This window comes from Trachurus japonicus, chromosome 22 (assembly GCF_045865225.1).
Source record: "Trachurus japonicus isolate A0001 chromosome 22, Traja_1.0".
In the NCBI taxonomy this organism is placed as follows: domain Eukaryota; kingdom Metazoa; phylum Chordata; class Actinopteri; order Carangiformes; family Carangidae; genus Trachurus; species Trachurus japonicus.
In genome coordinates this window covers 3,778,676-3,803,003 of record NC_140928.1, presented here as the reverse complement: position 1 = coordinate 3,803,003, position 24,328 = coordinate 3,778,676, and the positions used below count along the sequence as shown (strand labels likewise).

The 24,328-nt window shown below is 41.9% G+C and overlaps 1 protein-coding gene across 1 annotated transcript in view; it reads left to right on the top strand.

The window, feature by feature from the left end:
• syne2b (spectrin repeat containing, nuclear envelope 2b) overlaps window positions 1–24,328 on the top strand; it is a 199,714-nt gene that overhangs the window by 169,406 nt on the left and 5,980 nt on the right. The window contains exons 116-126 of the mRNA XM_085768285.1: window positions 6,666–6,828; window positions 11,758–11,945; window positions 12,563–12,713; window positions 15,892–16,074; window positions 17,728–17,865; window positions 18,507–18,701; window positions 20,277–20,610; window positions 21,637–21,699; window positions 22,089–22,240; window positions 23,072–23,195; window positions 23,498–23,697. Coding sequence (XP_085624411.1) covers window positions 6,666–6,828; window positions 11,758–11,945; window positions 12,563–12,713; window positions 15,892–16,074; window positions 17,728–17,865; window positions 18,507–18,701; window positions 20,277–20,610; window positions 21,637–21,699; window positions 22,089–22,240; window positions 23,072–23,195; window positions 23,498–23,697 — 1,891 coding nt within the window. The remainder of the gene's footprint in view (window positions 1–6,665; window positions 6,829–11,757; window positions 11,946–12,562; window positions 12,714–15,891; window positions 16,075–17,727; window positions 17,866–18,506; window positions 18,702–20,276; window positions 20,611–21,636; window positions 21,700–22,088; window positions 22,241–23,071; window positions 23,196–23,497; window positions 23,698–24,328) is intronic.

Sequence of the window (24,328 nt, the reverse complement as noted above, 5' to 3'; positions counted from 1 at the left end):
TAATTATCGGTGCATGTTGGTTTTGAGATTGGTGGGGCAGAGACGTGAGCTGCTCAGTGAACACAATGGAGGTGAATGGTACAGGTCCCCTGTCCCTCATCAAACTCATCAAATACACAATCCAACAACTCCACAACGCTCTGGTGGACAAGTTGTGACCTGCACATTCACCACGCTATGAGATAATAACACAACGTTAGCAGACAGAGTTGTTTTAGAGGTAAATGCAGAGACTGCTTGATGAAAAACTGTCCCTGAAGGCAACACGCATCAGTGGTTTTGCATGAATTTCCCTCTAAAACAACTCTGTCTGGTAACGTTGTGTTATTATCTCATAGTGTGGTGAATGTGCAGCTCACAACTTGTCCACCAGAGTTGTGGAGTTGTTGGATTGTGTATTTGATCGCGGCTCTGCTCCGCCGATCTCAAAACAACATGCACTGATGATTAAGGTGATGAACCTACTGCTGTGACTATAGGGGTTTATGGTGAGAGGCAAAAATGTTGAGCACGAGTTGATCCAGAGTCAGCGATGAGGTGGTGGATGATCTGATCCAGAGTCAGCGGTGACGCTCTCGCCTCAGTAACTTGTATCAGATGCTGCTGAGCTCTGACCTGCCGGGGGATTACAGCGTTGACACTGCAGCTCCGCTTCGCCTTTGTCCCCCAAAACCAACGGGTTGCTGCTGCTGCTGCTGCTGCTGCTGCGTCACCGGCCCAGCAGCTGCCGTCTGCTGACACCGGCCTTTGTGTCCACGGGCCCTCGGCCACCGGGGGGCCACCGGGGGGGCCGAGGGCCGAGGGCCGCGCTGCTCATTGTCTCAGCAAGACGCACGCAAGAGGCAGGTGTTTGTCTTTAAAACATGATCGTCCTGCTCTCCTTCTTCTTCTTCTTCCTCCTCCTCCTCCTCCTTCCACCTGGTGCGTGTGCAGATTTACAGTTTATTGTTTTTGTTTGTAAACTACAGTTTGTCGAGTCGTAAATTTCAACTGGAGCTTTTTCACGCGATGATTAACACCGACATAAAAGAGAGAAAGACAGAAAGAAAGAAAGAAAGAGAAAAAGAAGAGAGAAACAAACAAACAAACAAAGAAGAAAGAAAGAAACAGATAAAGAAGAAAGAAAGAAAGAAAGAGAGAGAAAGAGGAAAGAAAGAAAGAAAGAAAGAAAGAAAGAAAGAAACAGAAAAAGAAAGAGAGAGAAAGAAAGATGAAAGAAAGAAAGAGAGAAAGAAAGAAAGAGAAAAAGAAGAAAGAAAGACGGACAGAGCACACTTAACTTCCAACCTCTCATCTCTCCCTTCGAGTGGCCGTAGATCTGGTTGTTGTCATGGTGACGATGCCACGCTTCTTGTGCTGCTGCTGCTGCTGCTGCCTTGTTTTGTGTTACCATGGTGATTTATCAAGTTTTGGAAAAGGCACTGTGAGACGGAGGGATGATGATGTGTGTGTGTTTCTGTGAGGCAGAATGAAGAGATAGTTTTTTACAATCATTTTCGTCGTCTTAAAACTTAAATCACTCACTTATCATCTCGTCTTTTCAAAATAAAGTTCACAGAGTTTCTCTTCACATCTGTTTTTTAAAATCTCCGTTTAGTTTGGGAAAGAAGAACGAAATCGGAAAATAACACTCACTCTGTGTGTCTCTGTTGATCACATTTATATTTAACGACCAGGAAGTTGAACCTGCTGCAGAGAGGACGCACAAATAATTGAATAGAAATATGAGTTTGTTTTTGTTTTTTGCTGCAGTGATTTGCTGCTAACAACCTTTAAACTCACAGAACCAGGACTCTGAGCTTCTGATCAATGTTTAATTTGTGCAGCTGAAAAATGAAAATCACGTCCAATCACAACAGAACCACAGCAACTCTGGGTGAAATGAATGATGAATGAATTTCCAGTAAAATAGGAAACAGAAATTAAATTAAATTAAATTGGCTCCATCTTCTCATGTTGGATAAATAAAGTGACTCAGCTCATGACGTCGCTGAGTAAAGCTCAGTATGAATCCCAAACTCTTCATGTGTTGTTGTTGTTTCTCTCTGGTGCAGCAGGTGCTCTGCAGCGTTGTGGCTCATTTCTCCATAAATCCAAACCGAACATTTACACAACAGACTTCAGATTTACATTTACTCTCCTTTCTTTACTCGCCTCTCCTTCTCCTCCTCCTCCACCTGCCGCGGCCTCAGACCTGTGATGGATGAGGCCGGCTGCAGGCTGGAGGATGAGGATGTGGAGCGGAGTCGGAGGCAGATGGAGACGTTTCCCCGCTGGGTCGGTTCGGAGTCGGACAGGTGACGGTCGGGACAAACGGCCGAGCTGCACACAGGGTTTTGTTGACTTTATGGGGCGTATGGGCACTTGAATATCTCACGGTGCGTTCAGGACCCTTTGTTTTTACGTCTCTAAGCGACATGCAGCTGGATGCAGGACTGTAGATCAGCTGCAGGTGTGAACGTCGCCGCTGAGCTCTGATTGGTCCAGTCTGATCTGAACACAAGTTTATTTCTTTTAGACGTTTTGCTTCTTTGAATCCAAAACATGTTTTATGTGCAGGCTGCAGATGGAAAGTAGCTTCCTGCTAAACCTGGTGCACACACCTATTCATCTTTCTCCTTAAACCCAATAAAATAAAGAAAAACAATAAGTCACATAAACACCTGATAGAACAAGAAAAGTTTCAATGTTCATTTATAACCTGAAGGAAAAGAAGCTGCTTTATCAAATTGTCTCCTCAGTAAATGACAGAAATAGAAGATTCAACTTTAAGTAAGTGTTTTTTCTCCATCATATCAGTCAGTTAAAAGCAAATTTAAAATGACTTCAGTTGGACCCAGAGTCTTTATATTGTTATAAGTTGAGTATTTTTGGAGCTTTTCTGAGTTTCAATTGGACAAAAGCAACAATATGACATCATCATTATGAGCTGTTCAGTCCATAGGTTTATATAATAATATAACTTTATTTCAGAAACAAATTAGGTCCATAGGGACAAGACAATGAGACTAAAAGAGAATGAATAAATAATGAGAATAATAAAAACAAAAAAAACCAACAAAAAAGTTAAACAATTAAACAGTTTTAAAACCTCCTATAGAGAATCGTGTTGTGCCAGTGTTTACAGAGACCAGATGTACTGATAGCAGCTTTGCTTAGGACTTATTCATGCCTTTATTATAGCATTCCCTGACTTGTCCAATATTATTGCTATCATTTTATATTATTATTATTATTATTATAGTAGTAGTATTCTGCAGCCTGAGTGAACATGAAGGTTGTTTTGACTCTGTAACCTGGAGTGAACCTGTCAGAGCATCCAGCTGTGGAGAGGAGGAGGAGGAGGAGGAGGAGGAGGAGGAGGAGGAGGAGGAGGAGGAGGAGGAGGAGGAGGAGGAGAGAGGAGAGAGGAGGAGGGGACAGGCAGACTGCAGAGTAAGAAGGAAGGGGAGTGATTGGGGGAGGGAGGGAGGTGTGTGCGTGTGGGTGTGTGTCTGTGTGTTAGCTAGCGGATGAGCCGTCGCCGTGGAGTCGCCTCCTCACCAGCCTGTAAGTAGCTCTCGCTCTCGTCCTGATGCCGAGCCGCCGTCAGGAGGCTGAGGGGGGAAAGGGGAACACGTCGGGGTTTTGTTGTGTTAACGAGGAGGAGGAGGAGGAGGAGGAGGATGAGGAGGAGGAGGAGGAGGAGGAGGAGGAGGAGGAGCGGCGGCGGCGGTGAGCAGCAGCAGCAGAGACGGGGGATGGGCTGAGCTTTGTCAGTGCAGGCGGACGCACGCGACTCAGCTCTGCTCCGTCTGTCTGGTGTGTGTGATGGTATTTAGACATGATGATGGAGGGAGGGAGGGAGCTCGGACAGCAGGTGTGTGTCTGTGTGTCTGTGTGTGTGTGTGTGTGTGTGTGTGTGTTGATGCACTGAGCCTTTAAGCATGTGTGTGTGTGTGTGTGTGTGTGTGTGTGTGTGTGCGGTCACAGCAGCATGGGTTTTGATGTCACTGATGTTTCTCTCCGCCCCTTCAGGAAGCGCCACGTCCTCACATCCTGCAGCTCTGAGCGCACACACACCTGCATGTACACAACACAACACAACACACACAACGCAACAGCTGCATCACCAGACACACACACCACCACCTCCTCCTCCTCCTCCTCCTCCTCCTCCTCTCTGTGTTGTTGCAGCTCCAACGTCTAATTATCTGTTTCATCGTACAAACTGTTTTAATGAGTCGGAGTGAAGAAGCCAAACGCAGCTGCTGTGATGTGTGTGTGTGTGTGTGTGTGTGTGATGTGTGTGTGTGTGTGTGATTCCTGCAGCTTGTTGCAGCGTTGCATCATCCAGATGTGCTGCCTGATGAGCAGCAGCAGCAGCAGCAGCAGCAGCATGAAACACTCAGAGCTGCTCTTCATTCATTAACAGTGATGTTGTTGTTGCTAAGGAGCACGGAGCCGATCGGCTGCTGATCAGAAACACTGAGACGTGTTGGAGCTGCAGATGTTGATGCAGATGTTGATGCAGATGTTGCATCAAGTTTAGTGAGTTTTACAGTTTCAGAGACTCAAGGAAAAAACATGGATGTCAAACCTCCACTTCCTTTACTGAGCTGAGCGCTGACGATGTTTGTGGAGACACAGGAAAACTGAACCAGAACATGAGCAGTTGGTTTGTAGAGGATGAACTTGTTGTTACTGCAACTATAAGATTGTTGCCATAGTGACCTTTCTCTTGGTGGTGTGTTAACGTGTGCATGAGTGAAATGATGTGTGTGTCCATGTGAAGATCAGTTTTACTTCTGTCGTTGAAAACTAAACAGAAATCCAAAATCCTTTATAATCCACATTTCCAATAGAAACCAATAGAGATAGTTAAAAACCTGTTTGCATCTGATCAGCAACACCTGGCCTCACTTCCTCCTCACCAAAATAAAAACTCTTAAAAATAAAACCTAAATGAACATAAAGGCAAAAATGGCTTTAAGAGTTACAAATCATCAGCAGTAAAATAAACCAGAAGGCAGAGAGCAGTTACAGCTTCAAACATCCTGCTGATGTAACTTCATGTGTGTTGAGGTCACACAGGGTTACACACTCTTCTTCTCAGCTCTAGATAAATACAGAATAGAATACATTTATTTATTTATTTGATTAGGACAATGCACATTAATCAATATATCAGCGAAAAGCATCAATGTAAATAAGCCGGAGTTAGCAGCACAGTTGCTAAATTTAATCCGTTGTCCTATAGAAAAAGTAGACAGACATTACACAATTAGATAAAACATGTAAAAATCTTACACAAAAAATAAGTCCCGCTTCACATCGAAGTTAAAAGTCCATACACAAAGTAGAAAGACAAAGAGGTCTGGGTTGTTTTTACCATACTTTATTGTATAGGTGCATCTGTAGAAGTATATAAAAAAAAGAAGCTATAAACATAGATAAAAAAGATAAAGAGTAAAAACAGAGAATCACCTTCACAATAAAAGAGTGGTGGGCGTTCTGCCTTCTGCCTCTTATTTCACTGGTAAAGAAAGTGTGTTAGTGTTTTTAAAGAAGGAATGAGAAGAGGTTTATTTTTAATCCACAACAGGAGGTTTTTAGTTTGTGTGAGTGAAAAGTTTCAACAATGCTGTTTAAAAAAAAAAAAAATCCAGTATTGGACTGAAGAGCAGGGAAAGGTCTCTGCACTTGTTTGAATATAATAAATGTGTGTGTTAGTGTGTGTGTGTGTGTGTGTGTGTGTGTGTGTGTGTGAGGGCAGCAGCAGTTCACTGATGTAGGTCACTGACCTGGGAGCAGCTCAGGAATGCGGCAGCAGCAGCTCTCAGATCAGTCAGATGTAGGTCAGTCATGAAGGCTCCTGTTGTGTCGGGACGTGAGAACCATGACGACGATGACGATGATAATGATGATGATGATGATGAGTCGCCGTGACAACAATGACGGGTGTAGACCAGACGGACTCTCCACATTTCTGCGATTCCTGACATATTTCTGTTGCGTGACGTGATGAGGTGGTGTCGACGACTCAGCTCTGACCTCAGATCAGTTCAGACAGGGAGGAGCTTCTGTCTGCAAACTGTTGTTTTTGTATCCAGAATCAGAATCTGCCTTTATTTTCACTATACAACTACAGCGACTTGTATTGAAACACTGGATGAAGTTTAGTTTAGTGAGCAGCGCATGACAAAAACTGAATCTCACACCATAAGTTGAGGTGATTCAGCTGCTTTGGAATCAGTTTGTTGCAGTTTTGCAAAATAGAAAAAGACGAATGTGTTTATGAACATAAAGATAAAACAGCAGGTTTTGATGCAGACAAACACAACAACTTATTTAACCCGAACTGATGCAGTCTCATTTCTTAAACAACCATGTCTGAAGATGTTCATCTGTTTCAGAAACCAGAGTCGTCAGTGTTGAAGCATCGACTAACACCTCACTGATCCTGGTTGTTTCATTCAATTTGTACAAAACAGGAAAGAGAAAACCCAGAGGAATTATCTTATCTACATTTAATCACAGTTCACAGTTTTCCTGGGAGTTTTTCCTCAGTCGATGTGACGGTCTAAGGACAGAGATGTTGTAATGATGCTGTGTAAAACTCCTTTGAGACAAACTGTTTGTTAAAATAAACTTTACAAATAAACTCTCTCTCTCTCTCTGTGCAGGGTGAGGAAGCTGAAGGAGACGCTGGTGACGGTGCAGCAGCTGGACAAGAACATGAGCAACCTGAGGACGTGGCTGTCGCGCATCGAGGCCGAGCTGGCCAAGCCGGTGGTGTACGGCGTCTGCCACAGCGACGAGATCCAGAGGAAACTGGCCGAGCAGCAGGTGAGACGCCGTCCGCTCCGTCTGCAGCATCTCCAGCTTTAAAGGGATATGCCAACATTTTTTTTTTTTCGTGTCTTGCCTCATTCCCGAGTCCATGACCAGCAGATAGACACCATCCTTTCCACTGTGCGTGCAGTAACAAGGGAGATAGAGCCGTATCGCCCGTAATTAGCTTAGCTCAAACGCTGAAAGTGTATGGGTAGTGTTAGCCTGCCTCCTACCCGAGCCGAAACCAGCAGTCAGAAGCTGATTTCATTTTAGCTCTAAACTCTGTAAATATATCACTTTATCCACATTTCAAACATTTTTAGGCGAGAAAGTAGCCGTTTAGATCAGCAGTGTGTCGTTAATTTGTCTGAATACCAGCTGTTTACAATTTTGTTTGGATGAATTCGGCGCTTCTGGTTACTTCCGGTTACTTTCACAAAATAAAACACCCGTTGCCCTTTACATACAGAAAACCATGACGATAGAATTTGTGCTTTTACTTTGAAATAGGAAGCTAACCTACCCTCGATGTAGCTAGCTTGAACCAAAATAAAGCGTCTTTGCTTGAACCCTCCGTTTTGACCGATCTCGTCCCGTTAGCTGCATTTGACCGCTCAAGATGCCTTACCGGAGAGTTTTGTCAGCTCTGAGACGAAGATCAGCCCGCCGGTTTCCGTTTAGAGTTGCTGAAGAGTTTCTCTGATGACTTTAGGTGGAGGCAGGCTAACACTACCCATACACTTCCAGTGTTTGAGCTAAGCTAATTACGGGCGATACGGCTCTATCTCCCTTGTTACTGCACGCACAGTCGAAAGGATGGTGTCTATCTGCTGGTCATGGACTCGGGAGTGAGGCAAGACACAGAAAAAAAAAATGTTGGCGTATCCCTTTAAAACATCCAGATGATAAACAGCTGCAGCTCTGGTGAAGCTTCTTGTGCTGCTTTGTGTGAGGAAATGAGGGCGATCTGGTCATTAGAGGCTGTTTGGCAGCAGCAGCAGCAGCAGGTGGAGGTGAGTGGGAGGTTGGAGCTCATGAATATTTAGCAGGCTGTCAGGCTGCATTAGCTCTTATTATTATAATTAGTAGTATTATGGGATCTGCTGCTTTTCAGAGCTTCCTCCTTAAAGGTGACAAATAGTCCGGGCGCCTTAAATCAGAAATTACGGCTCAATTTTCTGCAACAGCGCTCCGAGCATCAGACACAAAACTTCAGAAAAAGTGTCAGATCCAAACAGACCTCTCAGGTTGTCTGGTTACCATGGTGATTTTGGGTCGGTCCTCTCTGGGAGAAGTGTTAATAATCCGTCCTAATGTCCATAATAACCAACACAACCAACATGTTGTCATCGCTGTTGTTGTTGTTGTTGTTTTGGGATCAGAAACAAATTTACAAAAAATAGCTACCTGCAGGAGAAGAGACGAGAGGGATGAGAAAAGAGCGGTTGCTAGGTAACAGTTCAAAAGTTGATAATCGATGTTGGATTGATCGTTAAGTGATGATAAGACTGGATCAAGTTGGGATTTCTAGAGTTAAGATTTAATTCTATATTAGCAAATTGGGAACAAATTACATTTTTATTTAATTTAATAAAGTTTCTTTCTCCACATCTCTTCGTCTTCATCGAGAGAAAATGAGATCTCAGGACAGAAAGTGAAAAATGTTTAAAAAATGAGTGTTTATCAGGAGGAATCACTCACAGAGTTGAAATAAAAAAGGCTTAAAAAGGCGTCGGAGCCGAGTGGAGACACCACAGGAAACTCTAGGGTGCATTATTTTGCAGGAAGTTTCTTACTCACACACTCACTCTCTGGTGATGCGTGTGTGTGCGTCCAGCCCATAATAACCAAAGAGGCGAGTAATGTGCTGCTGCAGAGTGAAGTCTCAGCGAGTCTCGGCCGTCCCCGCTGGGCTCAGCGTTGCTAATGCAGCGATGGGGGGAGGAGGAGGAGGGGGGGGGTTCAGAATAAAGCAAATGGATTTCATCCTGTTTGTCCATTTGTCGTCCGCGGCGACGCTGCTTCACTAAAAGCAAAGGAAAGGAAAGGAGGTGGAGGAGCAGAGAGTCGCCCAACATCTGGATCACATCTGTTCCTCTGACCACATCAGGACCTGGTCTTTGTTCTCTGCAGGGTTTTTTCTTTTTCACCTTTTGTGTTAAAAACATTCAGTTTGAGTTCATCTCTGTTCACCTGCTGCTGCTGGTAATGGAGCTGAGAAACACAACAGCTTCACCGAACAACACAACGAACTAGAGTCAGTTCAGCTCATTGGTTTAGAATGAACAGGGCCGTATATGTATACGTGTATCTCAGTAAATGAGAATATGTCATATGTCAGGAGTCAAGTAGAGTAGAGAGTAGAGTAAAGCTCAGATGTCAGAGAGCACAAAAAAAAAAAAAACTGCCACACTTTCACTTTCATCCAAAATGAGCACAACCTAACACAGAATAAAGACAGCCCAGGGACATACCATAAAATAAGTTAAAATGAATTAAAGTGCAGATGTAAAGTTGGAAAATGGAATAAAATGAATCCTAAAGTCTTCATAACTGAGACCATTTAAAGGCCTGTGACACCATCAGGTTACACTGGTGAACTTTTTCACTATGTTCCTACTTTTTGAGATACTGAATTTAGGCTTTTCATTAAAAGTAAGCAATAATCATTACAATTAAAAGAAATAAAGACATGAAATAATTGAGTCTGTGTGTAATGAATCTGTATATTTTATGAGTTTCACTATTTGAATTGAACTTTATACTAAAATAAATGAACTTTTCCAGGATATTCTGATATTGAGATGCAGTAGATTATTGAAAGACTAAATCCTCTGTTAAGTCTTATGATATCAGAGAATTTACTTTATTAGAGCCGTTTTCTATTTTGTTAATCTTATTACTATTACATTATTGAATTGACTGAACTGTTTTTAGCCTATTTTATTTATATTAGAGCAGTAACGATTATTTTTTTATGATAAAAAGTGGAGGTCTAAGTTTGTGGCGGCTGCTTCTGAAAGTAAAATAAAGTTTGTATAAATGTGTATTTTCAGTTCAGAGACCAGGTCCACAGCTCTAAACTGTAGGCTCTAAACATGTTACATTACATCAGTGTATTAGTTTAGACTTTTTTTTTTTTAGAAAAGCAGCGTGTTTCAGAAAGGAAACAGTGAATAAATTCAACTGTGAATCATATAGAGCGACTCTGGTCCGGTCCAGACTGAGAACAGTAGTCTACCTCTGCACTCAGGTGATGAATGAACCCTGTCAGAGGAGGCGGGGCCACAGCTTGATTGACAGAAGTCGTAGTTTTTTGTTTCTGACAGGTGTAAAAAATGTCAAACCTGTGAAAGAGCAGCAGCTCCGTCAGAAACGTGTCGGACAAAGAGATGGAGCAGTGAGTCTGCTCTCATGATGGAGAGAGAGGAATAAAAACGTAAGAATGGAGAAGGAGACGAGAGAGACTGAAAAAGACGGGACTTTTCTCCTCTTCCTCTTCCTTTTCTCTCTCTCCATTAGTGGATGAGGGACGGCTGAAACGGCTCCTGTGTCGATGGGCTCTTTAAAGCCTTCACCCGTCACCATGGCAACCCAGAGAGTGGTAACTTTTGAACAAAGCAGCAGAGTGCTGTCAGTCAGTCAGGACTCAGGAGGGGCTGCACGTGCACACTCATGCACACTCACCCAAAAAATATCCGAAAAGCTGAGGCTGTTTTTATAGAGTCAGATAGAGTTCATCTCTGAGTTTATAGTATTTATATTCCATAATAAGGAAAGAACAAATCAATCGGTTTGACGGTTTACACAAACTGAAACTATCAATTCATAGAGAAACAGAAAAATGTCTCTTTATCTTTTAGTTTTCTAATATTTTCATTCAACAAATTTGAATCTTTTGCAGCTGTAAATGCTGTTTTTTATTTACTTTATGCATCCACAGTGTCACCATCACGTCAACATATTTAAAGGGATAGTTCAACATTTTGGCAAATTGGCCCATTGCCATAAAGTTGGTTTGTTACCTTTAATTGTCGGTGCAAGCTATTTTTAGAACGGCGGAGCAGAGCCGTGAGCTGCTCAAAGCTACACTACGGAGGCTCATGGGATTTCTTGGTTTCCCTCATCAAACTCATCAAATACACAATCCAACAACTCCACAACGCTCTGGTGGACAAGATGTGACCTGCACATTCACCACGCTATGAGATAATAACACAACGTTACCAGACAGAGTTGTTTTAGAGGGAAATGCAGAGACCTACTCCTAAAACTATAGGGATTATGGCAATGGGCCAATTTGCCAAAATGTTGAACTATCCCTTTAAATCTGCACAGCAACTTTTTGAATCTGCAGAATTTGGTCATTTAAAAACCTCAAAACCTTCTTAAAGTCAGTGATGTGATGTGAACGCTGCTGTTCCACCAGCTGCAAAAAGAAAAACTCTGGAAAACATGTTCAAGGGCTTTTAAAATCTTTGGAAAAATCCCTTTAACTTGTCTGGAGTTTCAGATCTAACCTCTTCAGATTAATCGAAACCTTTATTTAGACGTTTGCAAACAACAGATGATCTTTGTCTTCATCTCATTTATATAAACATTAAATTCTACATCTAGTTTCTAATCATCTGTAGCGCTGAACATGTGTTTCTGGATTAATCGTGAAAATAATCTGCAGGTTGAGGAATCTTGACTCGTCTCCTTTGACTCTTTATGATCTCCATGCAGCCCGGTTCACGTGGTAACAGATGGTCACATCACATGTGCAGAGATGCTGAAGGACGAGCTCTGACCTCTCTGACCTTTAACCACCTGACTCTAGATCAGTTTGATGCTCGTTTCCTCCTCAACGCTCATCACTGTTGAAGCGTCTTCTCCTGCATCGTTTACTGAGCTGTATCTGTTTCTGTGTCTGTGTGTGTGTGTGTGTGTGACCTTCAGGACCTGCAGCGCGACATCGAGCAGCACACGGAGAGCGTGGCGTCGGTGCTGACGCTGTGCGACGTCCTGCTGCACGACGCCGACGCCTGCGGCAGCGACTCGGAGAACGACTCCATCCAGCAGACGACGCGCAGCCTGGACCGCCGCTGGAGGAACATCTGCGCCATGTCCATGGAGAGGAGGATGAGGTGAGAATAAACACACACACACACACACACACACACACACCTATTGTTGTCACGATACCAACATGTTTTTCGATACTTTTCGGTACTTTTCCAAATAAAAAGAGAACACAAAAAATGTCATTATTGGCTATTATTTTAGAAAATCTTTGAACTATAACATATGCATCAGTAAATCAGTAAACAGTTACTGCTGCTGCATATTAATCTGAACTCTTCCTAAATTAAAACATTAGTGGTCTGTTTAAAAATGAATATCAACTTGTTTTCTTTGTATTATTTGAGGTCTGAAAACACTGCACCTTTTTTGTTATTTTGACCAGTTGTAATTTTGGGAGAAATTGTTATCAGTAGTTTATAGAATGAAACACAAACGTTCATTTTACTCAAACACACACACCTATTGTTTCCTACACGTAGACCAAATTGATTCTGCTCCGGTCTACTACCAGTCTCTACCGGTCCCATCTAAGCGCAGTATAATACTGTTTTAAATGCGTCAGTATCCCGGTACCAATCTAGTACCGGTATACCGAACAACCTAACACACACACACACTGATGAACATATAAACTGCAGATGGACGGATGTGAGTCATGTGACCTCTGATGGTTTTTCAGGATCGAGGAGACGTGGCGTCTCTGGTGTAAGTTCCTGGACGACTACTCGCGCTTTGAAGACTGGCTGAGGACGGCCGAGCTGACGGCGGCCAGCCCCGAGTCGGCCGACGTCCTCTACACCAGCGCCAAGGAGGAGCTGAAGAAGTTTGAGGTGAGGAAACAACCACAGCCTTTGTCTCTCTCTCTGTGTGTGTGTGTGTGTTTTTTTTAAATAATCCTTCACTGTGGCAGAAGTTTGGACAGAGACACGACTGACGAGACGCCAAGAAACATCGGTCTCATGTCTCATGTCTCTGTTTGGTCCAGAACATCTGAGTGATGGAGCTGAGAGGAAACGTTGATCTAGAAGGAGAAGGTTCAGGCTCTGGGGAACATGCATCTACATGTAAACTGATCTTTAGGTTTAGAGTTTTTCTGTGTGTTGAGTAGACGGCTCCACAGGAAAAGTTCAGGGGCCGAATACATATAACACAGTTCATCCTCAGGGGAGCATATCTCTACATTATAACGGGAAACTGAAGATTAGATTAAGATTTTTCTTGTTACATGATGAAGTTTTGAGCAGATGGCTCTGCAGGTAAAGTTCAGGGGCCGAATACATATAACACGGTTCATCCTCAGGGGAGCATATCTCTACATTATAATGGGAAGAGATTTTTCTTGTTACATGATAAAGTTTTGAGCAGATGGCGCTGCAGGTAAAGTTCAGGGGCCGAATACATATAACACGGTTCATCCTCAGGGGAGCATATCTCTACATTATAATGGGAAGAGATTTTTCTTGTTACATGATAAAGTTTTGAGCAGATGGCTCTGCAGGTAAAGGTTCAAGGGTTAACCTCTGGGGAACATGTGTCTCTATTAATATGGTAAACTGATGGATTATATTTAGAGTTATCTTGTATAGATGACTGTGTTTTAAGCCGATGGCTCCACAGGAAAGATTAATCAACTCATATGTAAAATATGGTAGGGTTCATCCTCTTGGGAACATACATGTTTGTTACTATGGCAACCTGATGATTAGATTTATAGGTTTCTTGTTTAATGAGCAGGTGGTACCAGGTGGAAAAGTTCAGGGCCTGACTAAATAAGTGAGGGTTCATCCTCATGCATCTATATTATTATGGTAATCTGATAATGAAATTAAGATTTTTCTTGTTATATGATGAAGTTTTGAGCAGATGGCTCCACAGGAAAAGTTCAAGGACTGAATATAAGAGGGTTCATCCTCAGAGGAACATGCCTCTACATTATAATGGGAAACTGAAGATTAGATTAAGATTTTTTTGTTACATGATGAAGTTTTGAGCAGATGGCTCCTCAGGAAAAGTTGAGGGGCCGACTAAATATGGTAGGGTTCATCCTCTGGGGAACAATGCACGTTCATTCCTATGGTAAATTGATGATTAGATTTGTAGTTTCGTGACATTTCGAGCAGATGGCACCACAGGAAAAGTTTCATCCTCTGGGGAACAATGAAGATTCAGTGAAAGTCTGACCAGTCAATATTGAGACGTCTCTTCGTCTGGACCAAAATGTTCCAGAGACCAAATGATAAAAACAAAAACCCCAAAACTCAGTCGTCTGGTCTGGAGTTTGGTTTTTAATGTGATAAATCAAAGTAGCATCTTGTTGTTGTTTCTCCAGCGTTTCCTTCAAAACCTTTTTTTTTACGCAGTTTGAATTTTATGTCCTTAAACTCAGTTTGTCTTATATTTTCTGTGTTATTTGAATCAGTAGATTGTTGTGACAGCTTATGTGTGAGTTCAGATTCAGGTTCAGGTGCCCTGTCATGCACACACACACACACACACACACACAGGTAACCTTTGATGTGTCAGGGTGGATTAGAAACACAGATTAGTGCCTCCCTGGTAATCTGGACTCGTCTCCATAGCAACAGTGCTCCAGTGTTTATGGTGTTGATTTCTAAACATTATCACGTGGAGCGGATGACCAGTCACTGACCTACATATGTACAGTATATGTGCATGTGTATGTATATATGGATGGATATGAATGGGCTGCAATGGGAGCTATAGGATCATCATCATCATCATCCTCAGTATCATCAGTAGATCAGTTCACGTCCATAAAGTGACTGGAAAAGGTCGTTAATCCTCTGAGCAGCTGGAGCCAAGCCTGAATGTGTCAAACTAAACACTGACCTGGATATTAGACATACAATAAAATACATTTTAATATTTATATACGGTATATAATAAATATTAGACAGTTAATGTTAGACAGAGACAAAACTTGGGTCAAGCACCTTTTTGTTTCGATGTAAATGTGATTAAACATATATCAGAATGTGAACAAATCAAATCAAATCACATTTTATTTATATGGCACCTTCTAAGAAAGTCGTTCAATGATTGAAACAAGAAACAAGTAAAATCAAAAAGACTTGGAGACCAATGCACACTGTATAAAATATAAAATAAAATATATATGAGATATCAATATGAGTAGTTAAAATATTAAAAGATTGATAATATAGATAGAAACATCAGGAAGAGAATACAGCAGTAATAAAAGAAAGAAACAAAAGATAAAAGCTATCAATCATCAAAACAATAATAAAAAAAACAGATAAAAGTAATAAGTAATGAATAGAATGAAGTGAAAAACAATAAACTTTATCCACCAAACAATTGGAGATTATGTCATCTGTCATCACCCATGCAAAACACATTTTTATAAAACTCTGGTGGAGAAAGAAAGACCATTAATAAAAAACATGTCACAGATTCAATCCAACATTTCCAACAAATGAACACCCAGAGACTTTAACATGAGTGATTCATGTTCCTGGGAAAACATTTATTTTTTTTAAACTGGATTTTAAATTTAGTGGAAAATATCATTTTTAAAAGAAAAAAAAAACTGTATTTTTTTTTTTTTTAGTCTGAACCCTGAGACTCTCTCCTGGTTTCTTCATTTCCTCTCTGACAGATTATCTGTTTCCAATCAATCCATCAATGGATTATTGGCTGAATATCAGTTGATCAGTGTGTGTGTGTGTGTGTGTGTGTTCTTGTACATGCTACATTGTGAGGACCGGAACGAGTTTTTAACCAACAGACTGAGGACATTTTTGGGAAGTGAGGACATTTTGGCCGGTCCTCACTTTTTCAAAGGGCTGTTTGAGGGTTAAGACGTTAGCTTATAATTAGGTTTAAATTAGGTTTAGAGTAATGGTTAAGTTTAGGCATTTGTTTTGGATGGTTAAGGTTAGGGTAAGGGGCTAGGGAATACATTATGTCAATGACATGTCCTCACAAAGATAGATTTACAAGGATGTGTGTGTGTGTGTTTTCCAGGCGTTCCAGCGGCAGGTCCACGAGCGCCTCACGCAGCTGGAGCTGGTCAACAAACAGTACCGGCGGCTGGCGCGGGAGAACCGCACCGACACGGCCAGCAGGCTGAAGGTCATGGTGCAGGAGGGGAACCAGCGCTGGGACGGGCTGCAGCGCCGGGTGGGGGCCGTGCTGCGCAGACTCAAGGTAAAAACACTGGTTTCATATTAAAACTAAAGGGAAAGTTCAACATTTTTGGCAAATTGGCCCATTGCCATAATCCCTATAGTCATAGCAGTAGGTTTGTTACCTTTAATTGTTGGTGCAAGCTATTTTTAGAACGGCGGAGCAGAGCCGCGAGCTGCTCAGAGCTACGCTACGGAGGCTCATGGGATTTATTTGGTTTCCCTCATCAAACTCATCAAATACACAATCCAACAACTCCACAACGCTCTGGTGGACAAGTTGTGAGCTGCACATTCACCACGCTATGAGATAATAACACAACGTTACCACACAGAGTTGTTTTAGAGGGAAATACAGAGACTGCTTGATGAAAAACTGTCCCTGAAGGTAACGCGCATCAGCGGTTTTGCATGAATTTGCAACTATCCCTTTAAAATAAAAGATAGAAACAGTGAGTGAGTCAGAAGTCAGAGCTCAAACATCATCAGTCAGATGCAGCAGCCGCTTCCTTTAGCTCCGCCCCCTTGGCTCCGCCCTAAGCCGTCAGGATTTGGGTCACCTCTCAGACGGTGACGAGGCGTGATGCAGGAAGCTGCTGTTGTTGTCATGGCGGCAGGGCGCGAGGCTGCGAGCAGATGGAGGATGTTTCTGTTGCATGTAATCAAAGACCTCCGCCGCCGTGGGGATCAAACCCCCGATCACCTGATCACAGCAGAGTCAGGTGGACAGAGATTAAAACAACAGACACGGAGATGGAGATGGAGCGGAGATTACATCTGTTTATTTACATACAACAAATACAAACATTCAATCTGACCTGAAGAGTTTCATGTTTCTGCTTCAGAAACAGAAATTATCTTTAATAAAAAGGTTTTAATGAAAATCAAAAGCAGATATTGTTTGAGCTTTACAGTTTAGTTTAGTTTAGTTGACACAATCTGTCTGACCCAAAACTTCACAGAGAAGATCATCAATCAAGTCAACTGAAGACCAACATAAATATAATATAACATGAAATATCTAATAATATAGTAAGAAATGGTAACCCTATATTATAATAAGTACACACTATTAAGCATTAGTTAAGCATTAAATACTGAATTCATCATTTATAACACATGAATACTCATTAGTATGTAGTTTATGAACACAGTTAAAATATTAATATAATATACAGTTAGTGCTTATCATTGATAAGCACTAACTGTATTTATAAACTACATTTTAATGAGTATTCATGCATTTTATATGAAGAATTCTGTATTTATTCATGCTTAACTAATGCTAAATAGTGTGTACTTATTATAAAGTGTTACCGTAAGAAATATAAGTTTGAGCAGTTTACACTTTTACACAGTGTTTTTGAAGTTGAACTAACATTTTTTTTAACAGAGCCTCAAACTGTGAGTCTTATTTAGATTTATTATGTTGAACACAGACTTTTGTATTTAAAAATAAAATATAAAATCAGATATTCTGGAGATAAAAATATTTCAGCCTCATTTTGACAAAAATATGTCTCCTGTTTATGATCACAGTGGATTTAACAGATGGGATCAATAGCTTCAAGCTGCTGACTGTTTTCATCCAAATGTATAAAACCTGAATCAACAGTCACATGAATAGTGATTAAATAAAGACATCTTCCTCCTCCTCTTCTTCCTCCTCCTGCAGCACTTCACCTCCCAGAGAGAAGACTTTGAGGGGACGCGCGAGGGGATCCTGGTCTGGCTGACGGAGATGGACCTGCAGCTCACCAACGTGGAGCATTTCTCTGAGAGCGACATCGAAGACAAGATGAGACAACTCAACGTAAGTCTGTCCCCCCTCCTCCTCCTCCTCCTCCCTCACAGAGACACTAGAAACTAGAAACACTGGTCACACTGAGACATCCTGACATCCTTTTTTTAAATATTGTGCAATGTGCATTTGTTTGCCTTTTTTTTACATACAGGGAGTCCAGGTTTTGAAAAGGGTGTAAGTTCACTTTATAATGGAGTATGTTAATTTATAGGCTCCTACAGTATCTGTGTGCAGATAAATGTTAAAATGTAGCAGTTACTAAGTCTATATCTCATTTTGTCAGAAAGGTTTCAGAAGCCTGTTTTTTCTATACTCTTTTATTTTTGCCTCTTTTATGCAGTCCAGGCTTCTGAAAAGAGAGTAAACATATTGCTGCTGAATAAATCTTAAAAACTGACTTACATGTGATGTGTATTTTTGGGGGAAATATAGTTTCTGGAATAGTCTGTAGACAATCATAATCATTCAACTGTTTCACTGGTGTTAAAAATGCAGACTAAAAATCGAGAAAATCGGCAATATCGTATAGAATCGCAATTTGAATCGAATCGACATCCAAAAAATCGTAGAAGAATCGAATCGGGAGAAAAGCATATCGTTCCAGCCCTAATCCTGACCTCCCCTGTCCCCCTCTGCCCCCCCTCCCACAGGGCTTCCAGCAGGAGATCACCCTCAACACCAACAAGATCGACGCCCTCATCGTGTTCGGGGAGAACCTGATCCAGAAGAGCGCTCCGCTGGACGCCGTGCTGATCGAGGACGAGCTGGAGGAGCTGCACTCGTACTGCCAGGAGGTGTTCGGCCGCGTGGCGCGCTTCCACCACCGCCTCGTCAACCGCCGCCCGGTCAGTGCTGCCTTCAGGGACCCTCTGAGAAATATAAACACACAAACAAACCAAACCATAGGAACATGAAGCACTTAAAGGGATAGTTCAATCCCTATAGTCATAGCAGTTCATTACCATTACCTTTAATTATCGGTGCATGTTGTTTTGAGATCGGCGGGGCAGAGCCGTGAGCTGTTCAGTGAACACAATGGAGGTGAATGGTACAGGTCCCCTGTCTACAGTGAATCCCTAATTTTAAATTTTAGGAGCACAAGTAGAAAATTTTGTGCGCACACTGTAAATCGACCGGCAAAGCAAATATTCACATTTCCTTTTCATTCATGATCCTTACAAACATCGGCCTGACACCTGTGATGACAGATATTAGATTTGTTGAGTCGTCCCTTCTATGTTTCACCAGTGTTAAAGGGATAGTTCAACATTTAGTCAGATTCCCCTTTGACCATAATCCCTATAGTCACAGCAGTAGGTTCATTACCTTTAATTATCGATGCATGTGGTTTTGAGATCCAACTTTCCCTCATCAAACTCATCAAATACACAATCCAACAACTCCACAACGCTCTGGTGGACAAGTTGTGACCTGCACATTCACCACGCTATGAGATAATCATGTAACATTACGACACATGAAGCAAATACTCAGAACTACTTGCGCTTTTGAAATCCCTCCGCCCAGCAGCCGTGTCTGGAAAGTAGTTCCGGCTGCATTTGCCTCTAAAACAACTCTTGTCGCTTAATGTTACATGATTATTTCATAGCGTGGTGAATGTTGTGCATTTTATAATAAAATTCTTGAACGCAATATGTAATAAACTTTGCCACATTTCTAACAAATTGTTACATATTTCACCAAATGACTACACTTTCTTTGTTAAAAAAAAATGCAACACCTGCATTTTGTAATAACTGATGCAGTATGGAACAATTTATTACAAAATCCTGCAAAGTTAAAGTAGAAGTAAGCGATCCGGTGGTTTTGGCTAACTTCTTGTCAGCCGATGGAGTTAGCAGTCCCCGCCCTCGTCCCTACGTCACCACATTCACGCGCATCCCTTGGCTGCACACACAGAGAGGACCGCCCCTTTATGCCGTTCTCTTTCCTCATTGGATAAAGGTTGTAGGATACAAGGAAAGTTTTCTCCTGGGCTTACAGCAGAGCAGAGTGACTGACAGACCCGTGTTTCAGACCAAACACTCTATAGAAGTGATTGCTGTCGGAAGATTTAAGACTTATATTAACACAAAAATTCTGCTTACTTCTGCTTTAATTACGTATTGCATTCAAGAATTTTATTGCAGAATGTGGCAGATTATTACAAAATGCATCTTTATTACATCATGAGGCGAAAATGTATTACATTATTATGTAATGTGGCGCTACAGACCTGTACCTTTTACCTCCATTGTGTTCACTGAGCAGTTCACGTCTCTGCTCCGCCGATCTCAAAACAACATGCACCAATAATTAAAGGCGATGAACCTACTGCTGTGACTATAGGGGTAATGCTGAGAGGAGGATTTGCCAAAAATGTTGAACTACCCCTTTAACATCTCTGTCCTGTCTCTCAGGTCCTGGAGGAGGAGCGGGACCTGTCGGACCGGGACACGGACCTGGAGGACTCACCCGACCTGACCAGTGACAGCGCCTCCTCCTGGAGAGACAGCAGGAGGAGGAAGGAGGAGGAGGAGGAAGAGGAGGACGGAGCGGCGGCGGCTGTGGGCGGAGCCTCGGCCGGGCGCCAGGTCGTCTGTCACCTGCTGGCTCCGCCCCGGGAGCGGTCGGGCAGAGAGACGCCGGTCAGCGTGGACTCCATCCCTCTGGAGTGGGACCACACGGTGGACGTGGGCGGGTCGTCGTCACACGAGGACGACGAGGACGCCACCTTCTTCAGCGCCCTGTCAGGTAACGGTCACCTCCGCTACTTTAAATATTCAAAAATGGAGTTTGATTTGGTAACTCTTTAATTTACAGGCCGTTGAATACGTAACGGTCAATTTCATAATAATGTCATGTTTTTCATAAAAGTAAAAGATTACACATGCTTTGAATTTTTGGGAACGGCCAGAATTTTTCTGCACTAAGTCTTTGCAATTGACCGTTTATTTCTGGGATATTTCTATGCAATCAATCGTTATTTCTTGGCATTACTATGAAATTGACCATTATTTCTAGGCTATTTCTAGAAATTATGACGCAATTGATTGTTATTTCATGGCAATTTTATGACATTATCACGTATAACCTGTAAATTAAAGGGTTACTGTTGTTTTCAATTAATATTTTGTCAATAATCTTACAAAACCTAAAGATCAAGAGTATTTCAGTTGGTCTCAGTTAATAGAATTGTAGAATAATCAAACAGTCAAATTAAATTATGAACCTCATCTTAGCGGCTATGTGCAATAATATTAATGATAATAATGATCAAACAAAATATCCAAATATGGCTCTAATACTACAAAAACAATTTCAGTAAAAAAGAACCTCTGTGAGTAACGACCACAGTAAATTCTGTCATTATTCCGGATGGTGCATTCAAGGACACTCAGTTTATCCAAAACCTGACAGTAAAGTTTATCATTAATGTAGCGGTGTGATTTACTCTGTAACACTGAGAAGGAACTGATCACAATGTGGAGGTCAAAGGTTAAAGTCACTGTGACCTCACAAAATATGTTTCTGTCCAACTAACTAATTAATTAATTTGTTCATTAAGACGCAGTTAAACTGATGACAGAGGACTTCACTGTAACTTGTCTGATGGAAAGCGGAGCTCAGACAATAATAATCCCTGTGGGGAACCCAGATTTCCCAGCGTCTGTGAACACATCACTAAACAGTGTTGTTGTTTTTTTATTTTTATTTTTAGTTTATTTCTAGGCTTTAATTCCAGATGTTGAGCTGTGTTGTTGCTGCTCTCTCTTCCAGATGTGCAGGTCACTGAGAGCTCAGAGTCGTTTGTTAGAGCCACTGTCAGAGCAGCGGCCTGTGGTAGGCAGTAGCAGTAGCACTGAGCACTAAGCCTGCTGCATGCGCCTGCACTACCCACATCCCCCCACATCCCGTCTCCTAGCAACCCCAAACTCATCCACACATCCTCACACATCCCCCGCTCTAATCCACACACTCTGTTTACAAGTTTAAAAAAACCCAACAACAAATCTTTATGTATCAATAAAGTTGTGACAGTTGCATGATGCCGTGATGCGTTCAAGTGTCTCTGGACCAATGAGTTTCTGCATGTTTTCTACAGACACCTCAGTCTCATGCATGTGTCACAATCATTCTGATGTTTCAGTCATGAAACTTTTTGACTTTCTACATTTTTTTTCTTATTTTATTTTATTTTTTAAACATTTTCTTGACCTTCTGTCCCCCAGTGAAGTCCGACCCCCCCAGCTGGCACCAGCCCGGCTCCCCAGAGAGGAAACGACTTCCCAGGGAAATGATCCGAGGCCTGAGCTCGTCGCCCACACACACACACACACACACCGGAGGCAGCGGCGGCAGCAGCTTCCACCAGCAGGGCTACGTAAGAACACACACACACACACACATACACACACACACACACACACTGAGGGTGATTAACTAAAGGAGTGTTTCCAGTATTTAGTTTTTCTTTTTAATCTCTTTTTATTGAAGGTTTTGCAGATGAGGGATAAACATTTAGTTTGTTGAAGGCAGGGAATTCCTTATTCAACTTTCTCCGCCTCCACAATTTGTCATCCCCAAAACATTCTCAATCTGCACAGTAAAAAAAAGGAAACACAATTACGTAACAAAATCAATAAATAATAAAAAGATAATAAAGAAATGAGAAAAGAAAAAAGAAAAACAAAACAAACCAAAAAACATTGCAGATCTTCTATATGTCCAAAGACATTATAACAAAATGGGCACCATCATTTCCTGATATACTGTAACACATTGCTATAGCATCCTTCACATAATAAATAGATAGATAGATAGACTTTATTGATCCCAAGCTGGGAAATTACAGTGCAGCAGCAGCATTACACACAGTGACGATAGCAACATATAGGATAAACCAAATCACTTTTTATTATCACTCATACCACAGCAAGACCTAATGTTTTCATATTTATCCACATAGTTTGTGTTGCAGTATGTGACTCTTTCCAGTTTGGTATTTTTGTTGAGTACATTGAACCAGTCTTGGATAGTAGGAACTGTATAATAATGTGAATAACTGTGAAGGCCACTGCCATCCATTTATTATTAGACTGATTTATAAACCTGGACCAGATCCCCAGAAGGAAAGGAGTGTTTTCAGTGTTTAAATTGACTCTGTGTGTGTGTGTGTGTGTGTGTGTGTGTGTGTGTGTGTGTGTGTGTTCAGGAGAAGCTGATGTCCGAGTGCAGCGGCAGCATCAACACGGTGAAGAGAGTGAAGCTGATCCTGAACGACGAGGAGGAGCTGGAGGAGGCGGGGCTTAGCACCACGGACAGGCAGACCAGCACAGGTACAGAGACAGTCAACAGAGCCAGAGGCCGATGATTCACTCTTCTTCTTATTCTTCTTGAATTAACTCACTCATCGTTTAGTTTACTCACTGTCGCACAATCAAAGAAAAATATTTCCTTTTTCCTTCAACAAGCTCCGACCAACAAACCAAAACTCACTTTAACTTTTAAATGATGTAAAACAGAGAAAAACAGGAAGAAGTTGAGATTTTATTCTTAGATTTTTGACTTTTAAACTCTTGATAAATGTTTAATTGACAGATAAACATTAGAAATTTCTTTTTTTTTCTTTTCTCTGCAGGTGTAATCGAGCGCTGGGAGCTGATCCAGGCGCAGAAGTCGGACATCAAGCAGGACCTGGAGCAGTGGCAGAAGCTGAACTCGGACCTGTGTGATGTGACTTCCTGGTTGGGCCGCGTGCTGCCGGAGCTGGAGCGGCTGCAGCGCATCGCTCCGGCCTCCAGCATCAGAGACATCGAGGTCAACATCCGGAAACTCAAGGTGACCTGCTCTGATCTGACGTTTAGACACGGTTTATTCATGTTTTCAAGTAAAAATGAATTATATTTTAGTTTTAATTGTCCTTAAAGAGATAGTTCAACATATTGCACAACAAATTGGCCCATTGCCATAATCCCTATAGTCATAGCAGTAGGTCTGTTACCTTTAATTGTCGGTGCAAGATATTTTTAGAACGGCGGAGCAGAGCCGTGAGCTGCTCAGAGCTACGCTACGGAGGCTCATTATGGGATTTCTTGGTTTCCCTCATCAAACTCATCAAATACACAATCCAACAACTCCACAACGCTCTGGTGGACAAGTTGTGAGCTGCACATTCACCACGCTATGAGATAATAACACAACGTTACCACACAGAGTTGTTTTAGAGGGAAATTCATGCAAAACCGCTGATGCGCGTTGCCTTCAGGGACAGTTGTTCATCATCAGTCTCTGCATTTACCTCTAAAACAACTCTGTCTGGTAACGTTGTGTTATTATCTTATAGTGTGGTGAATGTGCAGCTCACAACTTGTCCACCAGAGCGTTGTGGAGTTGTTGGATTGTGTATTTGATGAGTTTGATGAGGGAAACCAAGAAATCCCATGAGCCTCCGTAGCGTAGCTCTGAGCAG